The 22,245-nt window shown below is 42.6% G+C and overlaps 1 protein-coding gene across 3 annotated transcripts in view; it reads left to right on the forward strand.

The window, feature by feature from the left end:
• Positions 1–201: 201 nt before the first annotated feature.
• Positions 202–22,245, forward strand: part of SFXN3 (sideroflexin 3) — a 55,259-nt gene continuing 33,215 nt past the window's right edge. Inside the window, exons 1-5 of one of the 3 annotated variants that reach the window (XM_073596170.1) lie at positions 202–356; positions 14,079–14,245; positions 14,682–14,852; positions 18,387–18,485; positions 20,954–21,029. In XM_073596170.1, coding sequence (XP_073452271.1) covers positions 14,082–14,245; positions 14,682–14,852; positions 18,387–18,485; positions 20,954–21,029 — 510 coding nt within the window. In that variant the 5' untranslated portion in view covers positions 202–356; positions 14,079–14,081. Of the gene's footprint in view, positions 357–4,462; positions 4,723–8,035; positions 8,147–14,078; positions 14,246–14,681; positions 14,853–18,386; positions 18,486–20,953; positions 21,030–22,245 lie in introns of those variants that run through there. The other 2 variants (XM_073596169.1, XM_073596167.1) reach the window with 2 other exon arrangements.

A 22,245-nucleotide genomic window follows, 5' to 3' on the forward strand; every position in this document is an offset into this window, starting at 1 on the left:
GGTGTAGCAAGATGGCCGCGACAGAACGTCATTTCCATTACAAAATCTGACGGGTCGCCTAATCTGATGAAACACAGGCACACAGCTTTGACCGATTGAACTATCCCTCTGCTTTTCTGCAGAAGCTTAAAAAAAGTAGCTGGGCCCCCCTGGACATTTATCTCCTGGTCAGAACCCCTTCTCTTCCTATTATTTTCAGGTGACTTAGAAAGTATTGAAGCCAGAGGATGAACACAACAATCTGAAGAACGCCAGCAATGACAGCCTCTCTGGACATTTCTTGTGCGGGTTTCCTTTGAACAATAAATACACAACGCTGAAAATAACAGACAAGGAGTTCACAAACATTTTTCTAGGTGACTATAAAGCTTTCACAATAGCTCTTCAATGTTGTGCTTTAAACAGTTTTGTGACCTAGCAATCATTAACAAATACAAGAGCGTTCAGCTGTCAGTCACAGCTCTCTGCTTTCCTTCTCATGGAATGAAGGACATGGTGTGAATTTAAAGTATTTTATTAACCGCTTCCCGACCAGCCTCCGTCATTATAATGCGGCAGGTTCGCACGTTCCCTTGAGCCGTTGTAGCTATACGTTGGCTCCTTTAAGCGGGATAGCAGGCACGCGTCACTGCACTGTGGGGGGTGCCGATGCTCGTGATCGGCGGTCGCGACCGCCAGCCACGAGCGATCGCGGGCACGAGAGGCAGAACAGGGATGTGTGTGTGTGTACACACGTCACAGTTCTGTGAAGAGAGGAGATCCAGATCAATATACGCTTATTGCTGTTTTTTAACCAAAAATATGTAGAAGAATACATATCGGCCTAAACTGAGAAAAAATGTGCTTTTTATTTAAAAATTGGGGATATTTATTATAGCAAAAAGTACAAAATATTGTGTTTTTTTCAAAATTGTCGCTCTTTTTTTGTTTATAGCACAAAAAATAAAAACTGCAGAGGTGATCAAATACCACCAAAAGAATGCTCTGTTTGTGGGAAAAAAAGGACGTCAATTTTGTTTGGGTACAGCGTCGCACAACCGCGCAATTGTCAGTTAAATCGACGCAGTTCCGCATCGCAAAAAATGCTCTGGTCATTGAGCAGCCATATCTTTCGGGGCTGAAGTGGTTAATGAGAAGATTTTTTTTTTTTCATTTTGTACCCGTACTAATATTTCCCCATCTGTTGCAGTCATAATAAAGATAGGGCGGCTTAAGCTTTCTTTCAGCTCAGCCAACTGCATTCACTTCATAAATCCAATCAGTAAAATATAATGGCAAGACAGAAAATTCCTCTAATCTGATTGAATGTTTTCAGAGAGAGGTTCTACAAAAGGAACTTAACAGAAGGCCGTTTCTCCAGAACTGTGTCAGTTCTCTCAAAGCAACAAGCAGCATTTAAACACTTCCCATTGGAAACATCAACAAGGGCTGAACTCCCGGAGTAAAAACTGAGCCTGCACGAGTGCCCCCATAGAATGCGGCTTGTTATAGGGGCACTCGGAGAAGAGTAGGAAGATCGGGGCTGCTCTGTGCAAACACATTGCACAGAGCAGGTAAGAATGACATCTTTGCTATTTAACCACTACCTGCCGCATAACGATATGTCGTTATGTGGCGGCAGGTTGCCTCTCCTTCGCAAATCGCCGTAGTAGCATATCGGCTCGCGCAAGCATGATAGCGGGCTTGCCCCCAGACTCAATGTCTGCCAACGACCTGCGATCGCCTGGTACAGAGGCAGAATAGAGATCTGCCTTTGTAAACAATGCGGATCCCCATTCTGACAGGGAAAATGTCAGATTTACTGTTCCCACTGATCTCTGCCATGTTCCAGTAAGCCCATCCCCCTACTGGTCCCCAAAAAGTGTCATTTGGGGTCAAATTTGTCCGCCGCAATGTCGCAGTCCTGCTAAAAATTGCAGATCACCGCCATTACCAGTAAAAACAATAAAAAATAAAATAAAAAGTCCCTAAATCTATCCCATTTTTTAGGGACGTTTTGTGCAAACCAATCAATATACGTGTATTGTGCTTTTTTTTTTTTTTCTTTTTTACCAAAAATATGTAGAAGAATATACAGTATATATCGGCCTAAACTGATGAATACATTTGTTTTTTTTATATTTCTTTTTTGGATATATATTATAGCAAAAAGTTAAAAAATTGTTTTTTTTTTTCAAAATTGTCGCTCTTTGTTTATAGCGCAAAAAATAAAAACCGCAGAGGTGATCAAACTACCAAAAGAAAGGTCTATTTGTGGGAAAAAAAAAAAGGACATCAATTTTGTTTGGGTACAGCGTCGCACGACCTCGCAATTGTCAGTTAAAGTGGCGCAGTGCCGTATCGCAAAAAATGGCCTGGTCATTAATGGGGCAAATCCTTCCAGGACTGAAGTGGTTAAAAAAAAAGAAAAGCCAAGTTGAATTTGCCACAGCATGTGTGTAGCCCTGTCCCGCTGCAATGATAGAGTTTAGCTGGGCGGTTAAGAGGTGGAAAAACTGCCCAGCTGCCTGTTTTTACTGCCCTATGTCCAACCGTGACAAAAAAAAAACCTAGGCCTTGTGTACACTAGCAGCTGGGGGAGGTGGTAAAACCATGCATTTGTTTGGCCCCCCAACTGCTCCCTCTGAAGAGCAGTCTGAACATAGACTGCTATTCAGAGTGCAATGCTAGCATAAACTAGCCTTAAGGCTTGGTTCAGACCTGCAGGTGTGACCAAGAATGGGCGTATTTCCGTGCATTGTGTATAGGGCAGCCCATTTATTTCAGTGGGCTGACCTATGCGCGAAAAACTTGGAAAATAATTCTCGGAAACTTTTACAAGACTGTGCAGCACCATGCAGTTTGGTGTGTGTGAAAATGTACATTTGCAATTAACAATAAAGTGATTGTAAATGTAAATTAAAAAAAAACAAAAAACATGTCATACTTACCTCCACTGTGCAGCTTGTTTTGCACAGAGTGGCCCCGAACCTCCTCTTCTGTAGTCCCCCGGCGGCTCCTCCCCACATCTGATAACCCCCTAGGAGAAGTGCTTCCCCGAGTGGGCTTACCTTGCGGGCGAGCTCCCGAGTCCAGCATTTGCGTACATAGAAGCCGAATGTAGGACTTGGCCCCGCCCCCGGCACTCGTGTCATTGGATTTGATTGACAGCAGCTGGAGCCAATGGCTGCGCTGCTATCAATCTATCCAATCAAGAGCTGAGAACCCCGGGCAGAGATACAGCGCGTCCCCACCGGGTCAAGTTCGAAAGTTCAGGTAAGTAAAACGGGGGGGGGGCTGGTCACTGACAAGCAGTTTTTCACCTTAATTCATAGGATGCATTAAGGTGAAAAAACACGAAGGTTTACAACCCCTTTAAGGGCCAGTTCACACCACATGCAGTCCAGTGTATTTTTGCTCTGCATCAAAAACGCAGTGGAAAGTAGTTTATATGGTTTACAATGGCATAGTTCATACCAGTTTGGTCAGTTCTAGTGCTTTTTAGTTCCAGAAAAAAAAAGTAGAACATGCTACATTTTTCCTGCACTGGACTGTACTGGAACGCAGTAAAATGCATAAAAAACGCACTGGAATGCATTGGAACACATCAAAACGCACTGGAATGAATTGTAACGCATCAAGAACGCACTTGACCTTGGATAGTGGGGAAAAAAACAGGAAAAAAAGAAGAAAAAAAGCACCTGGAATGCATCAAAAACACGCATGTGGACCTGGAGTGCATTTTTGTGATGTGAACCAGCCCTAACAAATTAATGATACCATCGCACGTCTGCTAAAGGGCAGCACGTTTCTTTGTGTGTTTGGAAAACGTGCAATTGTGCGCACCTTCCCGACACACAAAGATCTGAAGCTCGCCCTACAGCTGCGCTTTCCTGGATTGAGCGCAGACAGTTGAAGTTCTGCACGCATTCCCGAAACGCATGAAAAACATGCGCACGTGGTTCCATTAATCAATGACACCCCAAATGCGGCAAGCAAACATGCATTTTGCTGTGCACAAAATACACCCAAGCGTGCAGAAGTCCAGTGAAATCAATGGGCTGCCTTATGTGTGTTATGCGAAAACGCTTATTTTAATTTGCTAGCTGTAAGCGTGTCTAAGACATTGAACACCTTTTGTCCTGATGCACCTTGAATGTAGCTTAGGCTTTAAATAACTGTCACAGATCCATTGTGTTTCCTGTAGCCCTGGGTGCACAGAGTCCTCAAAGCCTGCAGCAAGGAGCTACAAATAGTCTTTCATTTCTCTGACTACAGGATTCCTTTAAGCGACAGGCGTGTACGCTTCTTCCACTTAAACTCATATCGCCGCCCAACAATAATCTGCATTGAAAGAAGATATTCTGCATCTTTCACGTGATTCGCAGAGCTCTGTATGTGCCATCAGGCAGCAGCTGGTCCCAGCCAGCCTCCCTCCCTCCCTTCCTCCCCCCATATGAGCCAGTTATTCTTAGACAGCCAACCCATGTGCTCTGTTCCCCACTCCCACTGACTCCAGTGTGGTTCCCACTGACAGCAAACTGGTTCAGCCAGTCACAGGCAATCCTTCTGTTTATCTCTGCTTTATTACTAATGCATTGGCTGTCAGAAAGGCAGGGCGGCTTTGCATGTTAGGTTGTCCTCCCCTCCATGTACAGTACAAGTCGGTGATGTCATTGAGAGGTCACTGCTGTCACTGGACGCGGTGTAGCATTTGACTTCTGAGCAAGGACGTAGAGAAGCGTAAGTGTTTCCTCTATAATTCTATACAATGGCTGGTTTGTGCCTGACTCTATGCACCGCACTCCAGTTTTTTGCAGTCATGTATATTAGACTTGTCTGTTGTGATATATTCCTGCTTGAGTACAGCACTGATGGGGTTAAAGCACAAGTAACGCAGGAGAGGGAGTAAGTAATAAGTCTATGATAATGACCTAGGCTTTTAATTGTTCTATATTTGGAAGACCACCGTTATCCTTTTTTTTCCCCCCTTCCAGTGTTTTAATTCCTTGGGCTGGTCTTAGTAAAAGGGATTACACAGTGCTTAGTCGCCCAAGGCGTGAATATTCAGACAGTTGGGGATCAGCTGACATAACGCTTGTACCACATGATGGGACATAGGGGTTGATTTACTAAACCTGGAGAGTGAAAAATCTGGTGCAGCTTTGCATAGTAACCAATCAGCTTCCAGGTTTTATTGCTAAAGCTTAATCGAAAACTGAAGTTAGAAGCTGACTGTCTACCATGCATAGCTGCACCATATTCTGAGTGCTCCAGTTTTAGTAAATCAACCCCATAGTTTGCTGAACAGATCTGAAGATTATAAAAGGAATGTGTAGGCTAATTCCACTTTTTGCCCCCCAAAAATAATAAATGTGCTCATATTTGCAAAAAAAAAAAAAAAATGTATTTATTATTTTTTTTCAAAGAAGCCTGCATCCTGCAGACGTTGGTCCATGCCGATGTACAGACAGACATATGGTTACAGGGCTGGAGGAAATGTCGTGATGACTGTACTGGGTTCAATTGATAACTACAACCACCAGGCTTAGTAATATATGATTGTAACATGGTAAGAAAGGTGGAATTAAAGTAAGTATAAACCTTTATTTTTTTAAATTATAATAAAAAAGAAGGTTTATACTTACCTGCTCTGTGCAATGGTTTTGCACAGAGCAGCCCCAAATCTCCTCTTCTAGGTTCCCCCCTGCCAGAGCTCTCTGTTCCGCCATCTCTCTGAGTGCCCCCATAGCAAGTCGCTTGCTATGGGGGGACTTCTGCAGGTATGCTTCTGACCCGGGCTGTGGAGCCAATGGCTCCCACTGCTGTCAGAGTCTCCGGGTAATAAAGGACAGGGGAGTAGACCTAGTGTAGACAGGAAAGCGCTGGATTTAGAAGACTCAGTTGAGTGCTTGAAGGGGGATCTATTATTGAAAGGTTTTTTTACCGTAAGGCAGAGAATGCAATAAAGTGGTTCTAAAAACAGACATTTTTACTTTAACCACTTCCGGCCCCGCCTATAGCAAAATGACAGCCGGGCGGTGGTTCCGTTATCCTGAATGGACGTCATATGACGTCTTTCAGGATAAAAGCCGGGGTGTTCCCACAGGGGGCACGCAGCGTTGCGATCGGTGGTGCAGCGTGTCAGTCAGACCACCCCTTTTTGAAGCCAATTAGCGCCTCTGGCTCTAATCATGTGCTTCAAAAAAAAAATCCCTTTGGAATCCATGCGTCCAGGCGCCCTGCATGTAGATTAGGGGCCAGGCGCATGGATTTGGGGGGCTAGGCCTCCACGCCCCTAATAGATGGGCTACCACTATCTGAATCCTATCTTGATCCAGCACTGTGCCCATCTGCAACTGCGCTGGTCTCTCTCTTTCCTCACAGGCTCAGAGACAGTAGCGGGAGCTATTGGCTCCCTCTGCTGTCAATCAAATCCTTTGAGGAGGGCGCAGGGAGGCCAGCTTGGGAGCACGCCTGCAGGTTTGCCTCCCATAGCGAGATGCTTCCTATGGTGGCGCAGAGAAGAGAAGGAGCCAAGAGACCCAGCAGGGAACCCCAGAAATGGAGGCTCCGAGCTGCTCTGTGCAATACCATTTATAACATGTTTATTATTTTAATAATAAAAAAAAAAACTTTACAGCTGCTTTAATGTAAGAAAAACATTTTGCCTTTAGCCCAGAGGCACCTTTTCAGTATATAGGAATTTTATGATAGTCTAGCAGGCGATGCAATTGAGAATGCAACAAAATAGCATAGAATGTGGAATTAGCTTTACATGCATCACACAATATTGTTACGCATTTTGAGGAGTGCTGCAAGCCAACTGAATACAACGTCGTTCAATAGTGACACATTATAGATGGTTTATAGTAGAAGTTTGGCTTTGGGGGTATAACATAATACTTTACTAAAAAGATTGTAGTACAAACTTTTGAGGCAGAGGAAGCCAATGTGTCTTATAAGCTTGCACTGCAATCTTTTAAAATGGAATTTAACTAAAAAAAAAAAAAATGCTGACAGGTAGGGTTTTTTTTATGTCAGAAGAGACCCTATTAGTCTCTTCTGCCATAAATGCTTCTCTGTGCCTGTCAGCAGCAATGTACACTGAGCCGAGCATGCGCAGCTTAGCATATATTTGCAGCACCGTTATGCGCCATGATGATGTGACTCCTGTGACATCATCATAGCCCAGCCATTCAAACAACTAAACAGACTGAACCCAGAAAGCTTAGCAAAAGATATAATGGCCTGTGACAGTGAAGGGGCTGACAGTGCAGCACTGGAGCGCATTTATTGATGGATAAGTCTGTCATAATGTGTTGATACACCCTGCATACTAGAACATTATGGCATAAAGCTCTAAATAATAATAAAAAAATAGAGGAGTTTAATTCCATATTATGTTTACAAAGGTATCACTCAAAGCTGGGTTTACACATATAGTAGATTATTTTCGTCCAGCCTGCAGACTGAATAAACATAATCGTTCAGATTTTCCTATCCACACTTTACAGCACAGATGGACGATTCTCCTGCTGCAGGTATTGCATGTTGACAGTCAGCCCCGCTGGCTGATAAGATAACTGGTCAGCGGCTGCAACTGATTGGATGCAGTTGCTGTCCGGCCAACAGTTTCCTCTTGCCTCCTTTGATCTCTCAATGGAAGGATATCAGATGGGAGTTGGCAGACATGTGACATTCATATAATGTGTATTCAGCTTTAATACAAACTTCTGCTTTTGCTGGTGGCTAACGCAGTGCTGCGGCTGCTGCTAGATGGTTTATATACATGCATTTATTTTAGATGTGAGTTTTCCTAACTAAGATAAAAAAATAAAATAAAAATAACACACTGTCATCAATACCATTGATTGCATTACATTCTACCCCGCATGTACATACAGGAATGCAAATGCCGATATATTATAAGATTGGTTCAACAACAGAGCAAAAGTCTGTTTTTGGAGGCATTTGCAAGCAGAAGAATATTTCCACATTCTAGTGTACTGGCAGTTAGGGTGGGGTCTTGGCATGGGGAACTGAAATTCTCCAAATGAAAAAAAAAACAAAAAAAAACCAAGTTATTCATACAAATTCTGCTCAATAGGATGTTAACGGCTCCTTGCCCATGCACCGCTCACAGATGAGTCTACAAAGGTTTCATGTATGTTATATGTAAAGTCGTATTTATTATTTAGCTGCTGTTATTATAAGCCTGTGTATTCTACAGGAAGCAATACTTATACTTTGTACTAAACATTTCCTTATACAGGACGACTGTTTTGCAATGTTCTTCATAATTGGATCATGTTCAAACAAAGGAATTTTTCCTGTTACTAAACCTGACACCACCCTCCTTGGGAGAGCCGGGAAGCTCAGGCTCTATTTTACAGTTGTCATGGAAACAGAACACATATTGATCACAAAGCGACACAATAGATTTGGTTGCAATTATATGACATAGATGCTTACCGTCCTTTTCTATGCAGGGACTGTTTGAGATTTTGGAGAGCTTATATTTTTTTTAGATGCCAATAAATTTAAAACTGAACTCTAGTAATTATTTGTATTGCATATTTCCATTGATCCAGCTTAGCACATATGCATTCATCATACCTGATGGGTAGCTAGAGAAGCTAAAAATTGCTGTAGTAGTCAGTGCTACTACAGTAATAGCCCCTTTCTGGTCCTGCTTGGGTTGTTTTTTAAATAAATACAAGGCATTCTTTGATTGGATGAGATGGGGAGGAGGGGCGGTGACATCAAAAAGCATGGTGATGATGGTGCCAAGCAAGCAACCCCCTGTGGTCAGTGTGTAGTGAGGCGGCGCTCGCATAGAACCGGAGCAGGAGCAGCTTGACTCAATGTACTGTACGTATCCATATCTGATATCTGGAGGGCTGCTGCAGATGCTATAAAATTACTTTAAACTTTATTGTAGACAGCACTACATACAGTTGTGCTCATACGTTTAAATACTTTGGAAGAATTTATGATTTCTTGGCCATTTTTCAGAGAATATGAATAACACGAAAACTTTTTTTCACTCTTGGTTAGTGTTTGGCTGAAGCCTTTTATTATCAATCAACTGTGTTTACTCTTTTTAAATAATAGTCACAGAAAGTACCCAAATGACCCTGATCAAAAGTTTACATACCCTGGTGATTTTGGCCTGATAACATGCACACAAGTTGACACAACAGGGTTTGAATGGCTAATAAAGGTAGCCATCCTCACCAGTGATCTGTTTGCTTGTAATTAGTGTGTGTGTATAAAAGGTCAATGAGTTTCTGGACTCCTGACAGACCCTTGCATCTTTCATCCAGTGCTGCACTGACGTTTCTGGATTCTGTGTCATGGGGAAAGCAAAAGAATTGTCAAGTATCTGCAGGAAAAGGTAGTTGAACTGTATAAAACAGGAAAGGAATATAAAAAGATATCCAAGGAATTGAGAATGCCAATCAGCAGTGTTCAAACTCTATTTAAGAAGTAGAAAATGAGGAGTTCTGTTGAAACCAAACCACGGTCAGGTAGACCAACTAAAATTTCAGCCACAACTGCCAGGAAAATTGTTAGGGATGAGAAGAGAAACCCACAAATAACTAACAGCAGTGGTCATCAACCCTGTCCTCAGTGCCCATTAACAGGCCAGGTTTTATGTATTACCTTGAAGAGATGCAGACTAGAATACTGCAATCACTGAGTAGCAAATTATATCACCTGTGATGTATTTTAGTTATCTTGCAAACCTGGCCTGTTAGTGGGCCCCGAGGACAGGGTTGATGACCACTAATATACAGGACTCCCTGAAAACATGTGGTGTGGCTGTTTCAAGATACACAATAAGGAGGCACTTGAAGAAAGATGGGCTGCATGGTCGAATCGCCAGAAGAAAGCCATTACTACGCAAATGCCACAAAGTATCCCGCTTACAATACTCCAAACAACACAGAGACAAGCCTCAAACCTTCTGGCACAAAGTCATTTGGAGTGATGAGACCAAAATTGAACTTTTTGACCACAACTATAAACGCTACATTTGGAGAGGAGTCAATAAGGCCTATGATGATAGGTACACCATTCCTACTGTGAAACACAGAGGTGGATTGCTGATGTTTTGGGGATGTGTGAGCTACAAAGGCACAGGAAATTTGGTGAAAATTGATGGTAGATGAATGCAGCATGTTATCGAAAAATACTGGAGGAACATATGCATTCATCAGCCAGGAAGCTGTGCATGGGACTTACTTGGACATTCCAACATAACAATAATCCAAAACACAAGGCCAGGTCGACCTGTCATTGGCTACAGCAGAATAAAGTGAAGGTCCTGGAGTGGCCATCTCAGTCTCCTGACCTCACTGTCATTGAGCCACTCTGGGGAGATCTCAAACGTGCAGTTCATGCAAGACAGTCCAAGAATTTCACGGACCTGGAGCCTTTTTGCCAAGAGGAATGGGCAGCTTTACCATCTGAGAAGATAAAGAGCCTCATCCACAAATACCACAAAAGACTTCAAGCTGTCTTTGAAGTTAAAGGGGGAAATACACAGTATTAAGAACTGGGGTATGTAAACTTTTGATGAGGGTAATTTGGGTAGTTTCTGTTGTCATTATGATTTAAAAAGAGTAAATACAGTTGATTTAATAAACGGCTTCAGCCAAACACTAACCATGAGTGAAAGAAAAGTTTTTGTGTTATCATTCATATTCTCCGAAAAATGGCCAAGAAATCATATGTTCTGCCAGGGTATGTAAACTTATGAGCACAATTGTACATTATTAGCTGAGATCTTCGGGGGTTCTGTGCGAGCGGCTTCGCCTCTGCACGCTGACCACAGAGGTTTGGCCACTTGGAACTGATGCCAATTTTTTCAATAAATACAAGCTGTTTTCTGATTGGATAAGGGTAGATTGTGACTTTACAGCTCCTCCTCTTCACCTAGTCCAAATGGCTTGTGGCAATTTATGCATGGCAGAGGTGCTGAACAATCAACTCCCCACCCCCCCCGGTTAGTGTGCAGAGAGGAAGCCACTCGCACACAACCTGGAAGATTGCTGGATATGGCAAGGACCACTACAGTGATTTACAGCAGCTATCCAGATATCAGATATTACATCAAACAAAGTATCCAAAAATGTTATCCCTGAAGATCAGGTAAAAGTGTAAGAAATACGTATTTTAGGATAAAATAATTGTAATACGAAGATGGGGTTCTGTGTACTGTGGTCCTCAGGGACAATGTCATGAGTTACAAGCTTAGGTATACCACTTAGGTGCCCTGACTCAAGAATAGTGTTTCTTGCTTTAAAAAAATTCTGAGCAGTAAGAACAATTGTAAATACAATGCTGCATTTTATTATCTCATGATCCTCCATCAAGTATGGGTCTAAAGCCAGCCATAGATGGATCAAATTTTAGCCAGTTCAGCAGGGACTGGCCAAGATTTGATTCACTCATAGGCAGACTTGTTCCATTAATTGACTTTAGTACAACCAGCCTGTCAGATTTCTGCGATTACTGCCGTTGGCTAAAACCTCTAGCAGTAATCTTTGTTTTTCCAGCTGGGAAGGCTCCCCGTGCCCCCAGCAGGGGAGCCCAACAAGCTGAGCCTGGGGCATAGACAGAATCCATTATCAGACTTTGGATTCCTTGGGTTTTACCTCTCCCCACCTCTCTGCCCCTGTTTCCCCCATTGAGTCCCAACCCCACCCTTCTGTTAATAGCTATGGTTCTCTGAGCTGGGATCTGGTTGCACCCATACACTGCTCCCTGACACCGAACGCTGTTTGCTACCCCCCCGTAAACTTTTTCCACCCCCATACACAGTTTATCGATCTTTGTAAATGGTTTACTGTCCCCCACATATTTCTCATTGCCTTCTATACAATAAAATGGTCAACATACAAAATACACTCCTTAGCACCCCCATACACTGCTGACTTCCACCCTGTACACTGCTCACTGTCCAAGTAGGTGGAGGTTACTGGCCCTGACCAGTGGCGGCTGGTGCTCAAAATTTTTGAGGGGGGTGCAAGCAAACTGAAAAATTATGAAAAAAAAACATCAATTGCAGCCACTGTGCCCATAAAATGCAGCCACTGTGCCCATTATATGCAGCATCTGTGGCCATCATATGCAGCCTCTGTGCCCATCAAATGCAGCCTCTGTGCCCATCATATGCAGCCACTGTGACCCCCCGCGCGCCATCTGACCGGCACTTACCCCATCCTGGTGGCAGGTAAGGCAGCGGGTGATGGCGGAGAGCTGTGGGACAGGCAATGGCTCCTGCATCCTCCATGGTTCCTGTGCGATTCTTCTTCTGTTCCGCTAGGCAACCAATAGGGATGCCTTTACCTTCAGCCAATCAGGTGACAGGTATTAGACCCACGCTTCCTGATTGGCAGTTTAAATATTCATTTGCTTTTCTAACACACTTGGGTGGACTCCGAGCGCAATGCTCTGTGCTTCGAGTCCACCTTTTTTGATGCCCATTAGAGCCTATGGCTCTAATCTGGAGTTTAAAAAAAAACACTCCCGACGTGGAAATTCAGGTGCCCAGCATCTGAAAAGGGGCCGGACTCCTGAATAGGGGGTGGCTACAGCAGCCATGGATAGATTCATGCAATGCACGAATCTATCCATTTTACATATAGGGGGGTGGCGTGAGAGAGAAGGCGGCGCCCATGTGCCCTTAATGGACGCACCACCACTGGACCCCATTAATGATACTGCAGGCTTGTAGGACTGATGAATTGTACATGACTGGCCAGCAACATTTTTTACACCCCATACACTGGTAATAAGTTGCACAGAAGCATGTCACATGTCTACTAATCTTGGAACACAGCAGACATTATTTGCAGTTCTCTGCATACATGCTATGTTATCTTGGGCAAACCTTAGGAATTTGGGTCACTGCAGGTAGGAAGGAGCCTACTTTGGATGCTACCAAACATGTGCAGGTTTCCCATGCCTTATTTAAATAACTGCCATCTATAAGAGGAGAACTTTTTTTTAACTAGTTGGCAAGGAGGAATGTGACCATGATCATGAGAAAAATGATCAACTCATATAATGGTTATAAACCATATTCATTTATGACTAATAGATATCTGAGGTTGCAATTGTGCTTTACCTAGACTTTTCAGCAGCAAACGGGTTACTGAGGCCACAGTTCTGGGAAAACTGAAATTGATTTTATTTGTGGGATAAAAAGTCTTGGAATGGAAAGTCTTTGTAAAATGATCTGGGCATGCTTTCAACAAACTAGTTTTGGCGCACTGTATAGGTCTGGAAAAAATGAGGAGCTTAGCTATGTGTGTAGGAGTATCAGATAGTTCTTTCTCTGTAGAAAAAGCAAAAGGCTGCAGTTTATATGGTGCTTTGGAGAGTATGAGGCCACTACAGCTTTAATGTGGGCAAGAAGATTTTAATGATGGAACTGATATACAGGGCAGTCTTTAAATGGGACGCCTCTAGCACTGAAGGCCAGCAGATCTTAATGCCAGATTAGGGGGTTTGGTTCTATAGGGCACTAACAGCAAATGTATTTGGATCCCATATACCTATACCCAATTCTACCCCTACCTATAGAGTTTGGCATTTAAACCTTAGTCATCGCCATAAATGGTCTTGAAAAGAAGCATAATTTTGCTCAGCTTGCTTGTCCTGCTTAAAGTGAACCTGTCAGCAATTTTAAACCAGTAAAAGTAAAACTGATGCGAACAGCTAAAAACACCGGTTTTATGTATTTACGTTAATAGCCAGGAAGTTGCTAATGTATGGTTGCACAAGCATTACCATATGCGCAAACCTCAACAGGGTATTTGGTAAAGCAGTGCAAGGAGCAGGAACGTATATCAACCAGTCATTCATATTTCCATTTCTGGAGTTGAGACATTGAATGATAAACTCTGAATTGCTGTGGGCTAGGAAATGTTGTACATTTCCTTACTAAGTAAGCTCGGAAGTTTTATTCGAGAAGTCAGCACAAATAGCAGTCTTGACCTCGTAGCTACCTGGTAATTACATTACCACAACCTGAGAATGAATTCACTTGACATGTTTCTTATTAGTCTTCTTCTTTGTTCCAGACAATGCCTGAAGACCTCCCTTTCAATATCAAAATTAAGGAACCACGATGGGACCAGAGTACTTTTGAAGGAAGAGCCCGGCATTTCTTCATGGTGACAGATCCTCGCAATGTTCTACTTGGGCCGAAAGTACTAGAGGAAGCAAAGAACATTATAGAAAATTACAGGTTCATTTACTTTTTTATCTTTTAGAATTGGGCATATACTCTTCAAAAAGCAAACTGACCTAAAAACATTGGGTTGCAATAACACTATACATTTTGCACTTATTTTAAGTGAGCAAGTCCTGCCGAGGTTCACATTTGGATGTAGCACGGAGGGGATATGCTGTTAACCATATTGCCTGCAATAAGGGAAGTCTAGCTGCCCATAATTTCTGAATGTATGGCCAGTTCCAGTGACCCATGGTCATAAAGATGATCAAAGTCTGTCTATCTAAGCATGACAATACTGACAGTGACAAGTGCGGCTCTTGGTATGGGGTTGTAATGGAACACTGGAACACATAGTTATACCTGTAGTTCAAAATAGGCTGTTTTGTTTGATTCGCATCTTCGTGGCTAACTGGTTTGAATTTGCATGTTATAAATCTTTGATATGCAGAAACAGAATACCAACCCCAGGACTAACTGAAGACCAACTATGGAGAGCCAAATACATCTACGACTCTGCTTTCCATCCAGACACAGGCGAGAAGATGGTCTTGATAGGAAGGATGTCTGCACAGGTCCCAATGAACATGACCATAACTGGTTGCATGCTGACATTTTACAGGTATGTCCCCAGGCATCCACGAAATCAGGAAACATTAAAAATTCAGTAACCAAAGGTTTCATTTGCAAAAACTAAAGGAACGTGTGGTGTCATGGTAGTATTACAAGTTTAATCATTCTAGACAGAATCCTGTATTGAGAAAGTATGGAACCCTCTATTGCTGACTACTCCCTCTGAAAATGCTATTTTCTATGCTTGTGCATTACATTAAATACTTTGTGAGGGTTCATGCACACAGAATATTTGTAGACATTTTTATGCCTAGCGTAAATCTCCCGTCACTTTCCTATGCCTGGAGAGTTGCACATGCTGCATTCATCCAGCCATACAAGTGAATGGTTGTAAATGACAATACTCTTGTTAAAGGCTGATGCTTCTTGGCATCTGTCTTTACCCTCGCATGCACGTTCTTAGTATTTTCCAAATGTGAAACTTCTGCATTCGGTAAATGCATTGGACATACATGTGGGGGTAAATGCTAATGCAGAGAAGCATCAGTGTTTACAAGAGTACGACAACATACAACCAATCACTTGTATAGCAGGCTTTATGCAGCTTGAATGTTTTACCCATGCAAAGGAAAGTACCAGGGGATTTATACTAGGCAAAAAAAAAATTGCCTATACTGTGCAGAGTATATGTGCATGAACCCTGAGTTTTTGATGCAAGCACAAGGATTATGACTCTTCTCTGTCTTATGTTTGCTGTATGCCTGTTCCAGGTCTGTTCCCCTCTGGGTGATCTACAGTGGGGATGGAAAGTATTCAGACCCCCTTAAATTTTTCACTCTTTGTTATATTGCAGCCATTTGCTAAAGTCATTTAAGTTCATTTTTTTCCTCATTAATGTACACACAGCACCCCATATTGACAGAAAAACACAGAATTGCTGACATTTTTGCAGATTTGTTAAAAAAGAAAAACTGCAATATCACATGGTCCTAAGTATTCAGACCCTTTGCTGTGACACTCATATATTAATCTCAGGTGCTGTCCATTTCTTCTGATCATCCTTGAGATGGTTCTACACCTTCATTTGAGTCCAGCTGTGTTTGATTATACTGATTGGACTTGATTAGGAAAGCCACACACCTGTCTATATAAGACCTTACAGCTCACAGTGCATGTCAGAGCAAATGAGAATCATGAGGTCAAAGGAACTGCCTGAAGAGCTCAGAGACAGAATTGTGGCAAGGCAAAAAAAATTCTGCTGCACTTGAGGTTGCTAAGAGCACAGTGGCCTCCATAATCCTTAAATGGAAGACGTTTGGGACAACCAGAACCCTTCCTAGAGCTGGCCGTCTGGCCAAACTGAGCTATCGGGGGAGAAGAGCCTTGGTGAGAGAGGTAAAGAAGAACCCAAAGATCACTGTGGCTGAGCTTCAGAGATGCAGTCGGGAGATGGGAGAAAGTTGTAGAAAGTCAGCCATCACTGCAGCCCTCCACCAGTCGGGGCTTTATGGCAGAGTGGCCTGATGGAAGCCTCTCCTCAGTGCAAGACACATGAAAGCCCGCATGGAGTTTGCTAACAAAACACCTGAAGGAGTCCAAGATGGTGAGAAATAAGATTCTCTGGTCTGATGAGACTAAGATTGAACTTTTTGACCTTAATTCTAAGCAGTATGTGTGGAGAAAACCAGGCACTGCTCATCACCTGTCCAATACAGTCCCAACAGTGAAGCATGGTGGTGGCAGCATGATGCTGTGGGGGTGTTTTTCAGCTGCAGGGACAGGACGACTGGTTGCAATCGAGGGAAAGATGAATGCGGCCAAGTACAGGGATATCCTGGACGAAAACCTTCTCCAGAGTGCTCAGGACCTCAGACTGGGCCAAAGGTTTACCTTCCAACAAGACAATGACCCTAAGCACACAGCTAAAATAACGAAGGAGTGGCTTCACAACAACTCCGTGACTGTTCTTGAATGGCCCAGCCAGAGCCCTGACTTAAACCCAATTGAGCATCTCTGGAGAGACCTAAAAATGGCTGTCCACCAATGTTTACCATCCAACCTGACAGAACTGGAGAGGATCTGCAAGGTGGAATGGCAGAGGATCCCCAGATCCAGGTGTGAAAAACTTGTTGCATCTTTCCCAAAAAGACTCATGGCTGTATTAGATCAAAAGGGTGCTTCTACTAAATACTGAGCAATGGGTCTGAATACTTAGGACCATGTGATATTTCAGTTTTTCTTTTTTAATAAATCTGCAAAAATGTCAACAATTCTGTGTTTTTCTGTCAATATGGGGTGCTGTGTGTACATTAATGAGGAAAAAAATGAACTTGATGATTTTAGCAAATGGCTGCAATATAACAAAGAGTGAAAAATTGCAAGGACTTTAACAAACCATATTGCAGATTCCCACCATCATAGTTATCAACCAGCTGCTGCACCTGCAGGGCTCTAACGAGGAAAACTGCAAAGTCTGCATCCCTTTAGACGTGATTTCCTATTGGGGGCATCTCACCAAAAATGACATTTTTATTGCAAGGGATGCCTGAAATCTGACTTGAATCTTATGCAGCGTACACACGGTCGGACTTTTCGACCAGACTTGGCCGACGGACCAAATCCAGCGAACAATCCAATCGTGTGTGGGCTTCACCGGACCTTCAGCTGACTTTTCCAGTCGCAAATCTGATGGACTTTAGATTTGGAACATGCTTCAAATCTTTACGTTGTAACTCCGCCGGATCCAGAAATCCGCTCGTCTGTATGCTGGTCCGACGGACAAAAACCGACGCTAGGGCAGCTATTGGCTACTGGCTATCAGCTTCCTTATTTTAGTCCAGTGTACGTCATCACGTACGAATCCGTCGGACTTTGGTGTGATTGTGTGTAGGCAAGTCCGTTCCTTAAAAAGTCCGTCAAAAGTCCGCTGGACAAGTCCAGTCGAAAAGTCTGCCCGTTTGTACGTGGCCTTAGGCAGACTTCTGGTAAAATCAGTGAGCCAACCACACAAGCAGGAAATTACATTTCTGGGGGGTGCTCTGTACACAGAATTGTAGCCATATTGCATTGTATTTTACGGAGAATTACAGAGCTGCAGATTAAAAAGGAAGGTGATTTTTAATAACATTCAATTACAATATGACTTGAATTCGCAATTGCATATGCTATATATATATTTTTTTTTCTTTATTTGCCATTTTATTTTTCCACGAAAGTGGAGTTACCCTTTAAGCAGGGTATACATGTATCAAAATTCGGCGAGGTTCAGCAGTACCCTGCTGAATTTTGATGTGTGTGTTCCCCTTTCTTTTCACCATGAGCCGGCTTCTGTCAATTGGTCTCGCTGGAAACTTAACTGTGTATTCTGGCAGGGGGGAGTCCCCACTGTCAGAATACAATAGCACAGTGGAGACGTCCCTGCATCCACATTACTTGCATGGATGCAGGGATCTGTGAGGCTTTACAAAAGATATGGCAAGTGTTATCCACTAAGATAGTGGTGTGAAGTAAAGCAAATCTAGTAATGTTCTACTCATATTTCTGGATAGTGCAAATAAACTAATGATATCTATTTAATCTGCAGAACAACCCCAGCAGTCATATTTTGGCAGTGGGTGAATCAGTCCTTTAATGCCATAGTGAACTACACCAACAGAAGTGGAGACGCACCAATTACAAACAGGTAAACTAATGTGCAAACTTCAGCTTTTTAGTACATGGCTGCACTAAACTTAACTGTATTATTACATTGCATAGATACACAGTAATGGCTTAACATGGCTACTGTATCATAAAAATCTGAACTACAGTATGCAACCAAAATCCATTCCAACTAGACATAAAAGAACCCCAACAGAACAAAAAAAAAAAAAAAAAAAACACCTTTCTGCAGGAAGCTGGTGTGTGTATCCTTTAATGCGGGTTCTGATTTAGGTCTATGTATGTGCAAAGAGGTGTGTGTGTGTTTTTTTGTAGCATTAGGCAGGAGCATTTCCTTTGTGCGTTGACATTTGGAGTGGATAGAGTTAACAGCCATTGACCAGGGTTCGTTAACACATTAAAATGCAGGTTACATGTATTTTGAATATTGCTATCGACTTCTATGAGCCTCCCAATGCACTAAAACGCAGAAAATAAAGTTGGACATGTATTTTTAGAAATGTGCTGCATTGTAGTCCTGAGATGGGAATATACACTATTTAGCACACCACAAGGCATGCATTAAAATGCAATAGTGTAAATTGGCTCCTAGGGTTAATAGAATATATACTGTATATTGGGATGCAAATGTGGTGTGCTTACCTTATGGCTAAAGATGTTGAGATATTTCAGAAAATTAATTGTGTCAATCATGGGAAATGCAAATTCATGTTTATCTATTCCATTTGAACATGACTGGATAATTGACTTTATTATGTGAGCATTCTTAACTCCTTTAGTAATTCAGCTCATGTGTTCATACCACCCAACTTTTTGAGATGGGAATGAGGGACACCAATTAGCAAAAGTATGTAGGCATAGGGTACACACCCCCTGCCACTCCCCCATAAAGGAGAATTATACAAAAAAAAAAAGATTGAACCTACAGGTGCTTTTTTTTTTTACCACTACTATTCCTTTATATTGGCTTTTGAAATTTACAAATGAAGCAATTTAGAGATTGGATGAAAAGTTTAGCACTGGGAAACACTTTTTGAAAAATAAAAAGAGCACTTTGTATACAACTATACAAATTGGACCAAAATGAGGGACAAATGAGAAGGAAAGAGGGACAGAGGGACTTTGTACCAAATCAGGGACAGTCCCTCGTAATCGGGGACAGTTGGGAGCTATGTGTGTTTACAAGCGTTTACCATGCCTTCACTTTGTGATATAAGAAGAAATAAGAGTAAAGGACAACGTGATCTTGAGTAGACATGTGCACTTTCAAAAAATGTGTTAGTTTTCGTTTTATTTGTTTTTTTGCTTTTTTCAGAAATTCGAAAATTCAGAATTCCGAAAATTGGGATTTTCACAATTTCAAATTTCCGAATTTAGAATTTTCGCATTCCGAATTTCCGAATTCCGAATTTGCGAAATTTGAAAATTCGGAAATACAGAAATTCGAAAATCTGAAAATCTAAGAACAAGAAAGAAAATCAGTCAAAATTTGAGATAATAACTAACTAATAAAAGACATGCTGGTAGGTTAATAAGATCCTGTCTAAAATTGTCCCTAGTATGTATGAATGTGAGTTAGGGACCTTAGATTGTAAGCTCCTTGAGGGTCGGGACTGATGTGAATGTACAATGTATATGTAAAGCGCTGCGTAAATTGACGGCGCTATATAAGTACCTGAAATAAATAAATAAATAAATAAATAATAACTAACTAAATTAAATTATAGGTATTGGAATTTCCTTTCAAATTTGGCTGTTTGTGAATGTAGCGAATACAAATTTATCTGACGTTACGAATTATCCAAATAATGAATTCCACATCTAAATAAATGGAATGGAACAAATTAATGATAATAATAATAAAAAAGGTATTATTAATATTATTATTATTTATTATTATTAGATCGTTCTGTTCCATTCGTTTAGATCCGGCATTCGTTATTTCAGATAATTCGTTCAAATACGTTCACTAACAACCAAATTCGAAAGGAAATTCCAATACCTATAATTTAATATTTATTGTTAGTTATTTCAGGTTTTCGAATTTTCAGATTTTCATTCTTTTGAATGTTCAGATTTTCATTCTTATTTTTGGATTTTCATATTTCCAAACTTCTGAATTTCCGAAATATGAATTTTCGGAAATTTGGAAATTCGAATTTCAAAAATTTCGGAAATTGAAAAACTCGGAAATTCGGAAATTAATGAATTTTGTCAAAATTTGTTAAAAAACGAATTCGGAACTAAACGAATTGCACATGTCTAATCTTGAGAGCCCATGTACAGTATCCCCTGAAGCTCTGCTGCTATTAACTGCAGCACTGCCCTTTAAATACATTCTAATGATAGGATATGCTTCCATCAGTAGTGCTGATAGAAATGGGATATGTCTAATAATAAGTCAGATTGTAGGCATGCATCATTTACTAAGCATACTGTACACACACACCAGTATAGTGCATATAATAATGGTCTTATTTTTCCTTGCAGCCAACTAGCGACAGCTTATGTGAGTGCTACTACAGGGGCTGTGGTGACAGCGCTGGGCTTGAAGTCACTAACCAAGGTAAACATGTATGTTTTGTATAACACATAGACATAGACACATAGACACGTACCTAGATTTGAAGCATGCTTCAAATCTTGGTCCGCCAGACTCAGTTCCTGACGGAAAGTCCGTTCATCTCGGTCGTCTGTATGCTGGTCCGATGGACCAGATACGACGCAAGGGCAGGGTATTGCATCTCACGCTCGCTGCAATAGGAAAAACACATTTTCCTATTGCTGCGAGCGCGGGCATACCAGGCCCTTAAGTCTGGTATGGATTTCAAAGGGAACCCCCTACGCCGAAAAAACAGCGTGGGGTACCCCCTAGAATCCATACCAGACCCCGATCCGAGCACGCAGCCCGGCCGGTCGGGAAAGGGGGTGGGGACGAGAGAGCGCCCCCACCTCCTGAACCGTACCAGGCCGCATGCCCTCAACATGGGGGGTGGGTGCTTTGGGGGACGGGGCGCCCTGCGGGGCACCCCCCACCACAAAGCACCTTGTCCACATGTTGATGAGGACAAGGGCCTCTTCCCGACAACCCTGGCCATTGGTTGTCGGGGTCTGCGGGCGGGGGGCTTATCGGAATCCGGGAGCTCCCTTTAATAAGAGGGCCCCCAGATCCCGGCCCCCCCCCCATGTGAATGAGTATGGGGCACATGGTACCCCTACCCATTTACCTAGGGAAAAAGTGTCAATACTAAAAACACACTACACAAGTTTTTGAAGTAATTTATTAGACAGCTCCGGGGGGGGTGGTCTTCTTCCGGTTTCGGGGGGTCCCTCTGGTTCCTTTTCTCCCGGCGTCCAGGTTAGTTCTTCTCCGATCTCTCTGGCCTCTTCTCCCGGTGTTCCAGTTCTTCTGCCGGCTCCTCCGCTGTCTTCATGCTGCTCTTTTGCCAGCGGAGGCCCGGACTTCTGGGCTTCTTGGCTTCTTCCCATGTTGACACAATGGTCTCTCAGGCTGGAATGCTCTCTGAGCGTTCCGATGTGACTTATATAGGCGGAGACCCTGCCCCCTTATGCCGTCACAGTCCCTGGGCATGCTGGGACTGTGACGTTTTAAGGGGGCGTGGTCACCGGGTGATGTTAACCACGCCCCACCTAAACCGTCACAGTCCCATCATGGCCAGGGACTGTGACGGCATAAGGGGGCAGGGTCTCCGCCTACATAAGTCGCATCGAAGCTCTCAGAGCATTCCAGCCGGAGAGACCGTCGTGTCAACATGGGAAGA

Source organism: Aquarana catesbeiana, linkage group LG08 (genome assembly GCF_042186555.1).
Source record: "Aquarana catesbeiana isolate 2022-GZ linkage group LG08, ASM4218655v1, whole genome shotgun sequence".
NCBI classification, from domain to species: Eukaryota; Metazoa; Chordata; class Amphibia; order Anura; family Ranidae; genus Aquarana; species Aquarana catesbeiana.